Source organism: Nomascus leucogenys, chromosome 10, assembly GCF_006542625.1.
Source record: "Nomascus leucogenys isolate Asia chromosome 10, Asia_NLE_v1, whole genome shotgun sequence".
NCBI lineage: Eukaryota > Metazoa > Chordata > Mammalia > Primates > Hylobatidae > Nomascus > Nomascus leucogenys.
The window spans coordinates 22,624,505-22,639,793 of NC_044390.1; the positions used below are offsets into that span (position 1 = coordinate 22,624,505).

At 39.5% G+C, this 15,289-nt stretch overlaps 1 protein-coding gene across 2 annotated transcripts in view; it reads right to left on the reverse strand.

The window, feature by feature from the left end:
• TMTC2 (transmembrane O-mannosyltransferase targeting cadherins 2) overlaps window positions 1-15,289 on the reverse strand; it is a 449,619-nt gene that overhangs the window by 276,275 nt on the left and 158,055 nt on the right. The window contains exon 2 of one of the 2 annotated variants that reach the window (XM_003259608.4): window positions 1,514-2,084. The exons of the other annotated variant lie outside the window; for it this stretch is intronic. Within the exon in view, the coding sequence (XP_003259656.1) occupies window positions 1,514-2,084 (571 nt within the window). The remainder of the gene's footprint in view (window positions 1-1,513; window positions 2,085-15,289) is intronic. 2 annotated transcript variants of the gene reach the window in all.

Consider the following 15,289-nt stretch of genomic DNA (forward strand, 5'->3'; position numbering starts at 1 on the left):
CTCCATGTCAAAAAGAAAAAGAAATCACCATATTTCACAGGCAACTAATGCAAGGTCCTGAAACAGCCAGCACTGAGCCTGCATCCTCAAATACATCATAACCTCCCTAAGGACAAAGAGCATGAATTACACTTCTCTTAGTTGTATTTCTAATAAAACAAAGTTTGCTATTGTCAATGACATTGTGTTAGATGAAAACAATTACTCTCTCTAAATCTCTTTGAAAGAATTAAAATTGATTTGAAATTAAGAGCTTGACTTTCAAACCATATGTAGTTTTCAAGCATCAAATTCTAACCAGTTTCTTTTAAAGTTTCAGCATTTAATTGAAATCACAAAAGAACTTCATTAAGCCCTTAATACTCTAAGTGAAAAGGTTAGGTTTCCAGCTGAGAAAAAGCACAGCAGAGATCACTTGCCTCTTAAGTGGAAAAAAAAAGGGGGCATTTAAAAAAAAATAAATGTTTCAAAATCCACTTACCTCAATTTGTTTTTAAATTTCTTCTCAATTCAATTTTAAATAAAATTAGAAATCAATGGTGAAAAAGTGGTCAAAACTAGGAAAACTTGACAGTTTTCTCAAAGCAAAGTATCCAAAACCTTAATTCCTCACTTGTATCCAAAAGATAGGCGGGAGCCTGCCTAAAACATGACCAAAGTTTGCAAACCCTGGCCCAGTTCAGTCTTCACGCCAAAGTCTAAGCAACAGTGAATTTATTCTGAGTGAAGGAGGATGGGGAGATGGGAAGGCAGACAGTTTCTCAAGATGCCTCGTCCCCTCAATCCCTCTCCTTAATGCTCTATTAGAAAACTGCTCAGTCTCTTCAAGTGTATGGGGATCCTAAAATGCTTCTGTGGCCTTCAAACAACTTTGTACTGGATACCACTAAGGTAATACGGGAGAACAAATATGCCCTAAGGCAACGGTCTTAATTGGCCACAGGGAGAAACTCAATCATAACCGTTTACTGTTTTGACTCTTCTATTCTTATGCACTACCACGAGGAAAAGGTGAGTATGATTCATTGTTTAAGAATTTGACTTCCCAGTGCACTAAAGGGAAGGATTGTTTTCCAAAGTCAACTCAGGAAAAGTAATATTAACAAATGGCAGAGGATTTCCCCTGTAAAGTCTAGCATCAAGCTCTATTATCAGCCGTGTTATTTTTTACAAATACACATTATAGACAATTTATCAGGTTATAGACAATTTGTGCAGAAATATAGAAATAAAAACTCAATAAATAATAAAGGTGCATATTCTTTACAAGGCAAAATTATTCTTCTACCACCTTGAAATCATGAAAGTAAGAAACCAGAGAAGTAAAACAATCAGTGACTAAAACCCTGCTTCGTACAAAGGTCAAAAGGACACTTCCACTTACGGAAGATCAAAAAGGAACTTATTTTAAATTCTGCTTGCAGAGGAACAAATTTGCTTTTTAAATGGTGGCAAAGGAGTAAGCAAGTAGATTACTCAGTAATCCAATATTCAAGAGCCAACAATCACTTACTTTGTAAATGGTAGGTAATATCTGTTTTATTTTCAGCCTGTGAAAGACAAAGACATCGTAAACTGCTGAAACTGCGAGAACAGTCACTCCTTGTTCCTTCCACAACATGCTGCATCCTGCGCACAGTCCTGTCCCCAGGAACCAGCCCCAGGTTCTGGCTGAATAGCCTCTTGTAGAACAGTGTTTAATGTAGCAGAGCAAGGAGAGGAGAAAGAAAAGACTGGCCCCGACATCGGCTCGTCCCACGATTCCTGCCACTGCCTCCGTGTGAATGGGGTGAGAAGCAAACATCAAGCCAGCCATGAATGTCCAGTATCCATCACCAAGGAGGATCTTGGAGAAGCTTGTGAAGAGACCAGTGACTGCTGCATGCAACAGGACATTGACAAGATGGTAGCTCCAGGGATTCAACCCTCCAATGGCATGGTTCAGGCGAAAAGAAAGAGTGCAGAGTGGCCGGTAGGACTTGTGGCTGCCACTGTGGGTTAGAAGAGTCCCCCAAAAATCATTGTAGAAAATGTGCGTCCATGGAGTTTCTGGGAGAAGGTCCTGATTAGTCTTGATAGCACGGCTAAAAAACAAAATGTTAAAAAAAATCAAATGTAAAATACAAAAAAAAAAGAAAAAATATGACATTGATAAGATACTGCCTTTCTCAGAAGCTTTGTTACTATGTGGCTTTGTGATGGGATTCCAGGCACATATAATTCCAGGACATGAATTCACGTCCTCCCCTTAATGCTTACTAAAACCACAGTGAGCGTTGGTTTTTCTCTTCCTTAAGAGCTTCCTTCCTTGTTGAAATGCAAATATCTTTGAAGAATAAAGTTCTTCAACTGGTTTAAGCCTTAATGTAGCAGTCTGCCAAACAACTGCCCTGAAAATCATGTGACATACTGGCTAAAAATGAATATTCCAGATCGAGGCTGGGCCTGAGAATCTGCATTAAGAAGCAAGTCCCAGGTGATGCAAGGACTAGCCTCCTACTAGAAATAAATTAATAAATTTTACAGGGAATATCAGTGCCCAGTGCTTCTCATACATACAAATCAGCTGACGACCCTGTTAAACGGCAGATTCTGATTCAGTAGGCCTGGGGAGAAGCCAGAGAGAGATTCCACGTTCCAATAAGCTCTCAGGTGATGCTGATGTTGATGGTCCTTGGACCACGTGTTGAGTATAAGGACCCAGATAACTGGAAAGACTAGGAAGAATGGCTTTCCACCTATCCAGTGTTTCCCTTCCTACTGCATTCTAATAAACTTCAGCCTTTCCCACTTCTTAGCTTTCATGAGACTTACTATCCTCTATAGAAATCTTCATGGTGCTTCACTGTTTCTTGCTTTTGAGGGTGGTTTCCATTTGCATGCCTGATATTTTCAAACAGACTTCAAGAAGGAAGGACCTACTAATTGCTAAACAACTGATATACTGCCAAACACCATGCTGGTCTCCTTGGCTACATCTTCTCATTTAATCTTTAGAGCAACACTGATGAGGTAGATATTATTCTCTACATCTCTCAAGTGAGAAAGTTTGTGGTTCAGAAAGATTAATTAATAACTGGCCCAGAGTCACACAACTTGAGAACAGTAACACAGAGCTTCATGGCTAATTCCCTTTCCACTATTCTGGGTTTCCCAAAATATGATCCCTCTACTACTGGGGACATGTAAAAAGATGTCTGCACTTTGTAAAAACTGTAATGGTTATATTTGTGTTAAGGTTATTTGAAAGTAAATTTCATTACCATATCAAAGCTAGATTTCCTAGCTATCTGGCTCAGAATAAAGCTGTTGAAAATTAAAAAGTGAATATAAAGAAACGGATTAAAGACTCAAAAGTACTGACATATGTGGATAAGGTACAAACATTGAAGGTGGCATTAAATTATTCAGTTTGGAACATCCTGGCTCTGTGCCACTATCCTCCCAGAGAACAGAGTGGCATTTGGAGTCTTTTTGTATCCCTAGTGAACCTATCTCTGTGTTTACAGAACATATAAGAGACACATGAGTTAGTAAGGGCACAGGAATGAGAACCTCCAGAGCTAGAAAACTCTTGCCTAGTCTGATATCAGGGCTTTTTAAGGAGCTGTGGGCATCTGTGTGGATAAAGACTATGTGGTGGGAGACTGTCTTAATGATGTTCAACTCTAGACCCTCCACCAGTTCTGCCTTCTCTTGTGAGGCAGGTGTGATCAGAGAAATTTCCACACGAGTATTACCGAAAAGCAGGTTGGAAAAACCCTGGATTCAGGGAAAACGTTCCTGAGTCCTAACTCCTTCATTCGCTGCCTGACTGCAAAAACAAACTATCACGGAGATTCAACAGATTAAGAAACCCATCTAAGGTGATCTCACCAGTGGAAATAACTGAGTTAGTATTCTAGTTGAGTTCAAATGACTAGGCATGATAGTTTTCAACTGCTTCTCTAGATTGCTTCCCAATTAACTTCTCTGAGCTTCAGTTTCTGTGATAATAGTTTTACCTTGAAATCATTTAGTAAACATGTATAATTGTTCATTTATCTTCTATATAGAGATGCAGAGAATAGTGCTTTACAAATACATGAGTGTTCTGGACACCCTAGTGCAAATGATCTCTCTGCCCTGGTAGCTGCTGCTGTTATTATTATATAAAGACTAGGATACAATCTATGAAAAGTCCCTTATTAAAGTCTTCCTAACCCATAACCTAGGAAATTAGGTGCATTTTGGGGTTAGAATTAAAATAGGCCAATCAGAAGTTGATGATTATATACAATGTGCCAAATACCATGCTAATCCATATAATAATACATATATTATCTACTAATAAGAACTAGTTGACTTTTCTAAATGTTCAATAAAAAGGCAAAAGATCTGTGAAAATCTTCAATTACTCCATGTGGCCGGGATGGTTCACTGTCTCCCAATATCTATTCTCTCTCTTTTCCATACAAATGAACTTTAATTTTTAGTTGGGCATGTGGTCATTTAGAAAAAAATTTATTTCCCTATCTTCCCTTCATACTAAATATGATCATATGACGAATTTTTGTCTACTACCTCCAGAAAGTGTCCTTAAAAGGAAAAGCTTAGCCTTCTTCCCCTCCACCCCTACCCTCCTCCTTCCTGCTGAATGGAGCACATATGTAATGGTTGGAGTTCCAGCAGCCATCTTGGCCCACAAGGTGTCCTTAGGAATAGAAATTATGCAGAGAGCAGAGCAGTAAGATTGAGGGAAACTTAGTCTCTGTTACAAAAGACCATAGTGACCCTGGGCTAACTACCTCCTATTTCTTCAGTATGAGAAATAAGTTGCTACCTTTTCCAAACTGATATTTTGAGTGTTAACTAGTAACAGTTGAACCCAGTCATAAGCAAAATCCTTTATTAACAGAAGACCTATTACAGAACAGTAGATAGATTTTCCATTTTGATTTGGATTTTTGCAAGTCTCCATGTATTGACTGTGTATTAAATAAATTTCCATATAAATTGGCTTTTAAAATATTAGAACCAGATGTTATTCTGGATCTATTAAATTAAAACACCCTGCTATGACATTCATCAAGAGTCTACCCAGAAGTAATTGCTTAAGACTTGATGGGTTATAATTAAAATTTAAAAGAAATATGAAAAAAAAAAAAAAAAAAAACTGCCAAACTGCCAAAGAGTGTTTTCAGAAAGAGCTTATTTCAAGCAATACAGAATGAAACCCAGGCTTCACCTAGACATTAACCTAGATATTGATGTAAATCTCTCTAATATCAATCCAGAAACCCTCATACCATCAAGGCCAGGGCAGTGGAGAGCTCAAAGGCAAGGCATTCTGGGATAAGGCTTTGTCGAGGCAGTGAGAAAAACTGTGATGCACACTTTGTTTAGAATAATACTCCATCCTTTCTGTAGCAGATCCCAAAGAATGAAGAATCATCTTTTCCAAACCTGGATTTCTACATGCTATTAGTTCCATGCCATAACCAACTCTGTAAAGGCTTTTTGACAAAAAATACACCCATTAAAAAATCTGTTCAAAGCTGCTGGAATTTATCTTTATAGCAATAAATCTAGCAGCCTACAGCAGCCACGAGATATACTATATCCAAAGACCCTCCACCAAAGAGGGTTTCAACACAAAGAACAAAATTAACACATCTCATAATTTTACTGTGAGAAAAAAAACTTTGAGGCCAGGCATGGTGGCTCATGCCTGTAATCCCAGCATTTTGGAAGTTCGAGGCAAGTGGATCACCTGTGGTCAGGAGTTTGAGACCAGCCTGACCAACATGGTGAAACCCCATCTCTACTAAAAATACAAAAATTAGCCAGGCATGGTGGCAGGCACCTATAATCCCAGCTATTCGAGAGCCTGAGGCAGGAGAATTGCTTGAACCCGAGAGGTGGAGGTTGCAGTGAGCTGAGATCGTGCCACTGCACTCCAGTCTTGGCAACAGAGCGAGACTCCGTCTCAAAAAAAAAACAGAAAAAAAACTTTGAAACACAGCCCTAAATTTACATGGGGGAAAAAAAAAAAGACAAACATAGTTAATAAAACAAAAATGAAGGAGCAGAAGAATATCTCATCCATGTGAAAAACATACTATACTAAGGAAGACATTAGTATGATAAAATTCTCCGATGTGTGTTATCTGCTTAAGTAGGATTTTATTTAATCAGTGAATATTATGATAAAAAATATGGGAGACTAAAACGTACTGGGCTTTAATATACAAGTCATGTCACACATGCAAGTCAGTGATAAGGGATGCATTACGCCACCTCAACATCCTATTAAGAAAGATACAGACCAACGTGGCCTTAATAGAATCTGAGTAATCCTCCAGCAAAATAAGAAAAAGGGAGTCATTCAAACCTAAGCATAATAGATTTTGATCCATCTGCATTTTCTTCTATGAGTCCAAAATAGAAATAGTAAAACCTCTTCTGCTATTTCACAGCTAATGAAACACCTTGACTCAAAACACAATTTCATGCTGATATAATTTCTGAGGTTGCTTCCGTGAAATGGTGTTGAAAATTCAGAAAGGCACTAAGGAATCGGGATATTTTCCACTCTAGGAAAGGTGGAAGAACTCAGAGCAGCAGATATGGGAAAAAAAAAAATTGTTGGCAGAATTCCCTAGAGAACACAGGACTAAGAAACTGTCTTTTTGAAGCAAAAAGATAGTCTCTCAAGTCTTCAAGGAAGTCTTAACCTGCGTCCAGTTTTGTTCATTTGTGGCTCTTTGTTTTTGTTGCCTTATGATTTTTCCTTTAGAAAATGTTGACAAAGGCCAACGCTATTATAAAACTGATGAATGATGTGACACTGCCACCTAAACTGTCCTTGTGTGTCTTTCTCTCACAGCTGTTTTTTTTTTTTCTGTCTCGTGACCTTTTCAGTCATAAGCACCCATGTAAATGATGACCATTAGTCCTTCAGAGCAGGAATGACACTTAGATTCTTCCAACATCAAATGGCGCTGTTCTGACATGCTTTCAATTGTTCTACGTGAAAGAAAGCAAAGGCCAAACTTAAATTAAAAAAAAAAAAAAATTAATAGTACGTTGAAATGTTCTTTGCAAGAAAGATAAGAAAAAAGACTGGCCTTTGTTAACCCACCCCGCTTCAGTGCTGCCCAGGGCAATGCAGCAGTTAAGAAAATCCACTGTGTAGTCAACTGGATACACTAAAGTTGTGAGACAGCAGACACAGTTATTTTACCTCTCTGTACCTTAGTTTCCTCAACTGTAAACTAGAGAGCACTATACTTGCCTTATAGGATCATTGTGAAGAGTAAATGATTACATGCAATATAATGTGAGTATGTAACATAGGTAACACGTGTTAGCTATTTTTTTTTTTCTTGGAGACAGAGTCTCACTCTGTCACCCAGGCTGGAGTGCAGTGGCATGATCCCAGTTCACTGCAACCTTCACCTCCTGGGTTCAAGTGATTCTCCCGCCTCAGCCTCCCAAGTAGCTGGGATTACAGGTGCCTACCACCACACCTGGCTAATTTTTGTATTTTTAGTAGAGATGGGGTTTCACCATGTTGGCCAGACTGGTCTGGAACTCCTGACCTCAGGTGATCTGCCCACCTCGGCCTCCCAAAGTGCTGGGATTACAGGCGTGAGTCACAGCACCTGGTCACATGTTAGCTATTATTATTATCATCAACACCAAACAACTGACGCTAGCCATCAACGCAAACACAATGTTGTTTTCTTTTTTTTCTGAGATGGAGTCTCGCTCTGTCACTCAGGCTGGAGTGCAGTGGCGCAATTTCAGCTCACTGCAACCTCTGCCTCCCGAGTTCAAGCGATTCTCCTGCCTCAACCTCCTGAGTAGCTGGGACTACAGGAGCACGCCACCACGCCCAGCTAATTTTTGTATTTTTAGTAGAGATGGGATTTAACCATGTTGGCCAGGATGGTCTCCATCTCTTGATCTCATGATCCGCCCACCTCAGCCTCCCTAAGTGCTGGGATTACAAGCTTGAGCCACTGTGCCTGGCCCACAGTGTTGTTTTCATCATGTTTATAGCATTCAAAAATCAGTGGATCATGGTCATGAATATTTCACTAAAAATTCCTTTAAGTTTCCTGGTACTTTGAAAAAGACAATAAGCATTTATGAAGTGATAACGGTAGTCTTTAGCACATTACTCTTCTCATTACTTTTCTCATTCTCTTCCTATCTTTTTGAGGACCTTGTTCTAATCCTCCCAAATGTGGCTGTTTCTCTCCTGGTCCCATCCCCTGACCTTCTTTTTCTCTACAATTTCCACCTCTTTGGTGGTCATATCCAACAACTGCAACTCAAGGGATGACTTCTCCATTATATGACTCCACCCACTCTAGCCTGGGTGTTGCTCATGAGCCTACACTTCCAACCGTCCATTTGATATCCACATTCGAATGGAAGAAAGATTAATGGAATCCAGGGTCCTCTATTAACACTAGGTGTGCTGCCTTTGCGAGTTAGCCTCTCTAAAGCTCCATTTCCATACCTATGGTTTGCAGATAATGTTAAGGACGCTTTTCACAAAATGTCATGTTAAAAATCAAACAAGGCAATGTTAACTTAAAATGCTTGGAATTTATATAGCATTGTGCAATGGACACTACATGTTTTTGCAGACCCCCTCATTTTAGTAACAGTGTCTTGGTTTTCTTTTTAAGAATAGCCCACATCTATTCTCAGTCCACCTGGGTGGGATGACACTGCCCTTACCCCCAGATGAAAGGTTAATGTACTGTATCTCCCCACCTCCATCACTGGCCACACAATTGACTTAGGTTCAAGCAAGGGCAGCAGGAGTCAATATGGTACCAACTATCTACTAGGAAAAGGCATCTTCTTTTAAGAATGAGATTTTAAAAATCCTAGAGCTTCTTGAGAATTTCCTGAAGACAGGGTCAGCCTGAGGGTGAAGCCAAGATAAAAGAACCAAAATCAAGGAGATAAAGGCAATTCCTAGTGTAGTGGGATCCACTCATACCTGAAGCCAGTACTATACTGTCAAATAAGCCAATAAATGCCTCTTAGTCATAAAGTAGCTTGAGTTGCTATTCTGACATCTGCAACCAAAAGCGTATTAAATAGTATGGCACTGTGTAATTCCCATGTAACATTGGTAGTTTCAGTACCTTAAGCTTAGTAAGTCTGAATCCAAACTAATTTTCCCCACAAACCATCTCTTTTTCATACAGTCTCATCATTGAATATCATCATTCTTCCATCAGTGAAATTAAGGTTGTACATGACAGCTTCTTATGGTTTTGCTCCTATATCTATTTTTAAATTGGTTAAGGATATTTTCAAGCTGTTCAGGACCTCAGAGAAAATTCAATTCAGAAGTTTCCCTTGAATCTGCCTCTAACTTACCTTTTCTCTTACCCTCATTCAGGCCTGCTTTATTTTTTGACTGCATTGCTTAGCATGCTTATTAAAATTGCCTGATCATTTTTTCTCTTTCTTTCATTAGGCTATAGGTCACCTCTGGAAAGGAATTATGTCTTTTCTCCCCGTGTCCAACACACCTTAGGCATGCAACAAATATTGTTAAACTGAACTAAATAGCTATCCCTGCCTGCCTTCATTTCCACTTTGATCCATTATGCATGCTATGGATAGAAAAACTTCCTGAAATGTAACTCTAACACCAGCACTCCTCTCCACAAAGGTCCCTCATTATGCCCTATTTCTTACCATAATAAACGGCCTTCACAGCTCAGCATTCACAGCCTTCCTCTTGAGGACCTCAAGGCCAATCTCCCATCACTTCTCCATACGCATGCTAATTTCAGCCAAACTTCCCTTCCTCTATGCTGCCACTCAAGCCATTTATTTTCCCCCTCTACCTGGATTACTCTCCTTCTACCATTACATCTTTCCAAATATGCTTCAACCACCAATACTCATTTGCAAAGCCACTGTCCTCTCAAAGCCTTCCTAGTTATTGTGGCAGAATATGCTGGCTTTTGACTTTGAATATTGACACACTCCCATTAACAACACTGACTGCTTGCTACAAATATCAGGCATCTTAAATGGGATGATATATGGGAGATATTTCGGGAGTGGGAAGAAATGTATGCCTTGAAAATGGCACACAGGTGATCTTAACGTTCCCTCTTCTGTCTCTATTGAAAATCACTGCCCAATAAAATGGAACGTCTGTCCAAAGAAAATCACTCACTCATTCCTTTATTCATTCATTCATTTATAAGCAAGGCACCGTGAAGAACACTGCAAATGGAATGGTGAGCAAAATAGAGCCCCTAACATTAAATATTCAGCCAAGTAGACAAGGCAAATAATTGTACAAGGAGTTTCCCTATAGTATGATAAATACTATCTAATACAAATAATGACTGGTATGGGAGAACACAAAACAGATGCCCAATGTCTTAGAGGGTCAAAAGTTTCCAGGAGGAAAGCATATCTGCATACATGTAAAAAGTTCAATGAAGGAGAAAGGAAACTGTGGCGATGCTTCCAGGCCAACAGTCAATATTTTCAAAGACTCTGGGACAGGACAGAGTGTGGCAAGTCTGAGATCTGAAAATACAGTAAGTATGGATGGAATGAAGCTTGAAGGATGGAGCAGCAGGAAAAACTGGCAGTACGCTGTCATGTATGATTCTTCTTCATGGGATGGACAGGAATTTGGCTGGACATGAATCTCTCAATTATCTTCAGGTTTGATTCATTTATTGTCTTGAAACTTCATCTCCCCAATATATTGCTAACTCCTCAGAAGTTGAAAAGGCATCTTATTTATCTTTTGGAGCCTAACATACATAGTACTGAATATGTATCTAATAAACTAAATTTTTTAATTTATTATTATACTTTAAGTTCTAGGGTACATGTACACAACATGCAGGCTTGATACATAGGTATACATGTGCCATGTTGGTTTGCTGCACCCATCAACTCGTCATTTACATTAGGTATTTCTCCTAATGCTATCCCTCCCCCCAGTCCCACACCCCCTGACAGGCCCCATTGTGTGATGTTCCCTGCCCTGTGTCCAAGTGATCTCATTGTTCAATTCTCACCTATGAGTAAGAACATGCGGTATTTGGTTTTCTGTCCTTGCAATAGTTTGCTGAGAATGATGGTTTCCAGCAAAGGACATGAACTCATCCTTTTTTATGGCTGCATAGTATTCCATCGTGTATATGTGCCACATTTTCTTAATCCAGTTTATCACTGATGGGCATTTGGGTTGGTTCCAAGTCTTTGCTGTTGTGAATAGTGCCGCAATAAACATACGTGTGCATGTGTCTTTATAGTAACATGATTTATAATCCTTTGGGTATATACCCAGTAATGGGATTGCTGGGTTAATAAATTAAATTCTAATTAGAGATGATTGGTACTGATAAACTGCATTTACTGTTTTGGAAAATTCTAGATTGTTTTAAGTATGTAGAGAATTATCACTTTCATCTAAAAGTGGTTCACTCAGGCCACTAACCTCTACTCACTCAATGATAATTAACTGTGAAAAACCATCAGGTTAACTGGCTTAGCCACATGTCTTTGGCACTCATTTGCCACTTAACCTATAATCCCTTCGTCAGAGTACCTCTTTAGGGATAAGCCATTATATTTAGAAAGCTCCAGTTAATATGGCAATACTTGGCTAATAGGGTAAGAGAATGAGAGAAATACTATGCATCTAAAGCTCATCTTACTTTGGGGATAAGCACTGTATTTCAGATTCCTGTAGGAAATTAAGGTAGGGCAAATAAATTACAGTGCGGGGTGCTGGGTTGTTAGGGGCAGTGTTAGGTTTCTAGGTGCCTAGGGTAAAGGAAGGCACTATGCTTTGGACAAGCGTTTATCATTACACTGGTAACGCTCTTCCAGATTTGCTTGTTTTTATCTTGATCTCTTCCTACTAGATTGTAAAACTTTCATGGACAAAAATGATGACTTTGTAAGCATTAATAAATGCTGGCACTTAATAAATTGTTACCACACATATATTGAATGAAAAGAGAATACAGGAAGTCATTAAAGAGCCTGTTGTCAGGCACCCAATGGTCAGGGACCCCGAATAACTGCTGGTTTTGAGAAAATTCTACGAATGCTAAGGCTTCCAACTAAAGGAATATTCTTAGAGGATCCCGCTTCCATCCCTTTAGGAGTTTTTCCGATAAGCAATAAAGGTATTTTATGAGCTATATATGCACAGCAACCCTCCCTAACCCTAGGCCCCTAAGAAAAAAGAAAAGTCAACTTGTGATTAAAAATGGCCCCAGCTGCAGCTAAACTCAGCCCCCAAGCTGTTGGAGATTTGTTTTCATAGAGCTTCCATGGATGAGGAAGCTCCTTCTCATCTCAAGTCAAGAAGTTTAGCTAGACAATCTTTCTTATTTTTTTATTTTTATTTTTTTTTAAGACAGAGTCTCGTTCTGTTGCCCAGGCTGGAGTGCAGTCGCATGATCTCAGCTCACTGCAACCTCCGCCTCCTAGGTTCAAGCGATTCTCCTGCCTCAGCCTCCCAAGTAGCTGGGACTATAGGTGTGCGCCACAATGCTGGCTAATTTTTGTATTTTTAGTAGAGATGGGGTTTCACCATGTTGGCCAGGCTGGTCTCGAACTCCTGACCTCAAGTGATCGGCCTGCCTCGGCCTCCCAAAGTGCTGGGATTACAGGCGTGAGCCACAGCACCAGCACTCTTTTCTCTTAGTAAGAGAAAATGAGGAAGTAGAATGTTGGCTAAATATTTTAAAAAATATCTTTAGTTCCCCAGATAAAGCAATGCTGTCATTTTCACAATTTCTACAGGAAATATCAAAAAAAAAAAAAAAAACACAAAAAACAGGGGACCCTGAAAACTAATAAACCATTTAAAAGAATGTTTATCACATATAATTAAAACTTTAGTTACCTAGTGATGTTTTTAAATGTTATTATATGAAAAGCATTTTGCGAAATTAAAGCAAAAACTAATATAACATAAAAATATCAGAAATACCACACTCTAAGCACTTAATTTCACTGATTAAAATAATGAGTGAAACAACTTGAGCTACTTTTCACAGACTTGCAATTTGCATGATGAAAAACAGTATAAATATTTTTCACATAATCACTTGGTCACTATATCTATATCAGAACATCCTAACATAAAATAATTCAGTACACCTCACCTCCTTCTCACTGTACTACACTGTATCAGAGCCTCAATTTAAAAGCTTAATGAAAATAACTTTTTTCTAATTTTCCAGATTTGAAATTAGAAACAACTAGAAGGGATATTGTGAAGCTTTCTCACACCTAAAAGTTAAATCAGGTACTATACATGAACCACTTTAGCGCATCTGTTTACATAATTTATGAATTTCAATTTTGTAGGTTTTCATCAACTCATAGCTACATTAAAAAGTTCATTTTTAAAATTTTTACATCTAATACTATGTTTCCCCTACAATAAGGTCTTGAGGATTTGTGGTATGTTGCAATGTGTGACTAGTTCTATATATATATATATATATATATATATATATATATATATATTTTAGAGACAGTCATGCTCTGTCACCCAGGCTGGAGAGCAGTGGCATGATCTTGGCTCACTGCAACCTCTGCCTCCCAGGTTCAAGCGATTCTCCTGTCTCAGCCTCCCAAGTAGCTAGGATTACAGGTGCCTACCACCACTCCCAGCTAACTTTTTGTATTTTTAGTAGAAATGGGGTTTCACCATGTTGGCCAGGCTGGTCTTGAACTCCTGACCTCAAGTGATCCACCCACCTCAGCCTCCCAAAGTGCTGGGATTACAGGTGTGAGCCACCGCACCCGGCCCCTTACAGTTTTTCTATATTAAAAACATGATTACTGTTTGACTTTGAGGGATGGAATGAATATGAGATTATACATTTTTTTATGAAGTTTGATGCTTTCAAAAATGAATGAGCTCTATGGAACACTAGATTCTTTTTTTTTCTTTTTTTTTTTTGAGACGGAGTCTCACTCTGTTGCCCAGGCTGGAGTGCAGTGACGCGATCTCGGCTCACTGCAAGTTCCGCCTCCTGGGCTCAAGCCATTCTCCTGCCTCAGCCTCCCATGTAGCTGGGACTACAGGCGCCTGCCACCAAGTGCAGCTAATTTTTTGTATTTTTTAGTAGTGACGGGGTTTCTCTGTGTTAGCCAGGATGGTCTCGATCTCCTGACTTCGTGATCTGCCTGCCTTGGCCACCCAAAGTGCTGGGATTACAAGCATGAGCCACCGTGCCGGGCTGGAACACTAGATTCTAAAAGAGAGAACATAACTATAACCATCAGATCCCATACACCTATTTTGTGCATGGTCTTGGTCTATGTGCTTTTGCAGAACAAAAGGTATAATCTTTGTGCCTAGGGATTTGATTATCCAAATGTACTCTCTAAGAATGCAGGCATGGCAAGCTAAGAATACACCCAGTTAAAATACTTGCCTTTACGCATGTGCTGTACACATTTCAGAACAGATAAAGCACATGGCAATTTTCCTCCAACTATTCAAATATTACTTTAAAAAAATTCACATCCTGAGGGGTCATAATCTTCACCTAGGGTAAATAGGAAAAGTACCCTCTGGCTATGAACCTGCTTGTGAATCCACTGACTCCTCAGCCTGAAAACTACCAGACCAGGAAAGTAAAAGGGGAAAAAGTTTTAAAAGGAGAAACTAACAGGCTCTATGAAAAGAAGTCTTGGGAGTGGAAAGACATTCATGATGCATTATCCAGATGTTTAGCTTATCTGCTCACCTAATACTTTCCTGTCTTCTCTGAATTGAGTCTTAACCACATCAACTTTTTTTTCCCCCCGAGACCGAGTCTCCCTCTGTCGCCCAGGCTGGAGAGCAGACGTGTGATCATGGCTCACTGCATCCTCCGCCTCCTGGGTTTAAGCGATTCTCGTACATCAGCCTACCAAGTAGCTGGCACTACAGGCGCCTGCCACCAGACCCGTCTAATTTTTGTATTTTTAGTAGAGACGGGGTTTCACCATGTTGGCCAGACTGGTCTTGAACTCCAGACCTCAAGTGATCCACCCGCCTCGGACTCCCAAAGTGCTGGGATTACAGGCGTGAGCCACCACGCCTGGCCCAAATCACCTTTCTTTACCCAGAACTCCTGCAGCCATACAGAATAGCCAAGAAACTTATTTTACCCAAATGTTTGCAATAATCCTTACCCTTTTGTACTTAAAATATTCTACATGTTGCCAATATATCCCTCACAGGTATTCCTGTTATAATACTACCTTGTATTTGTATCAC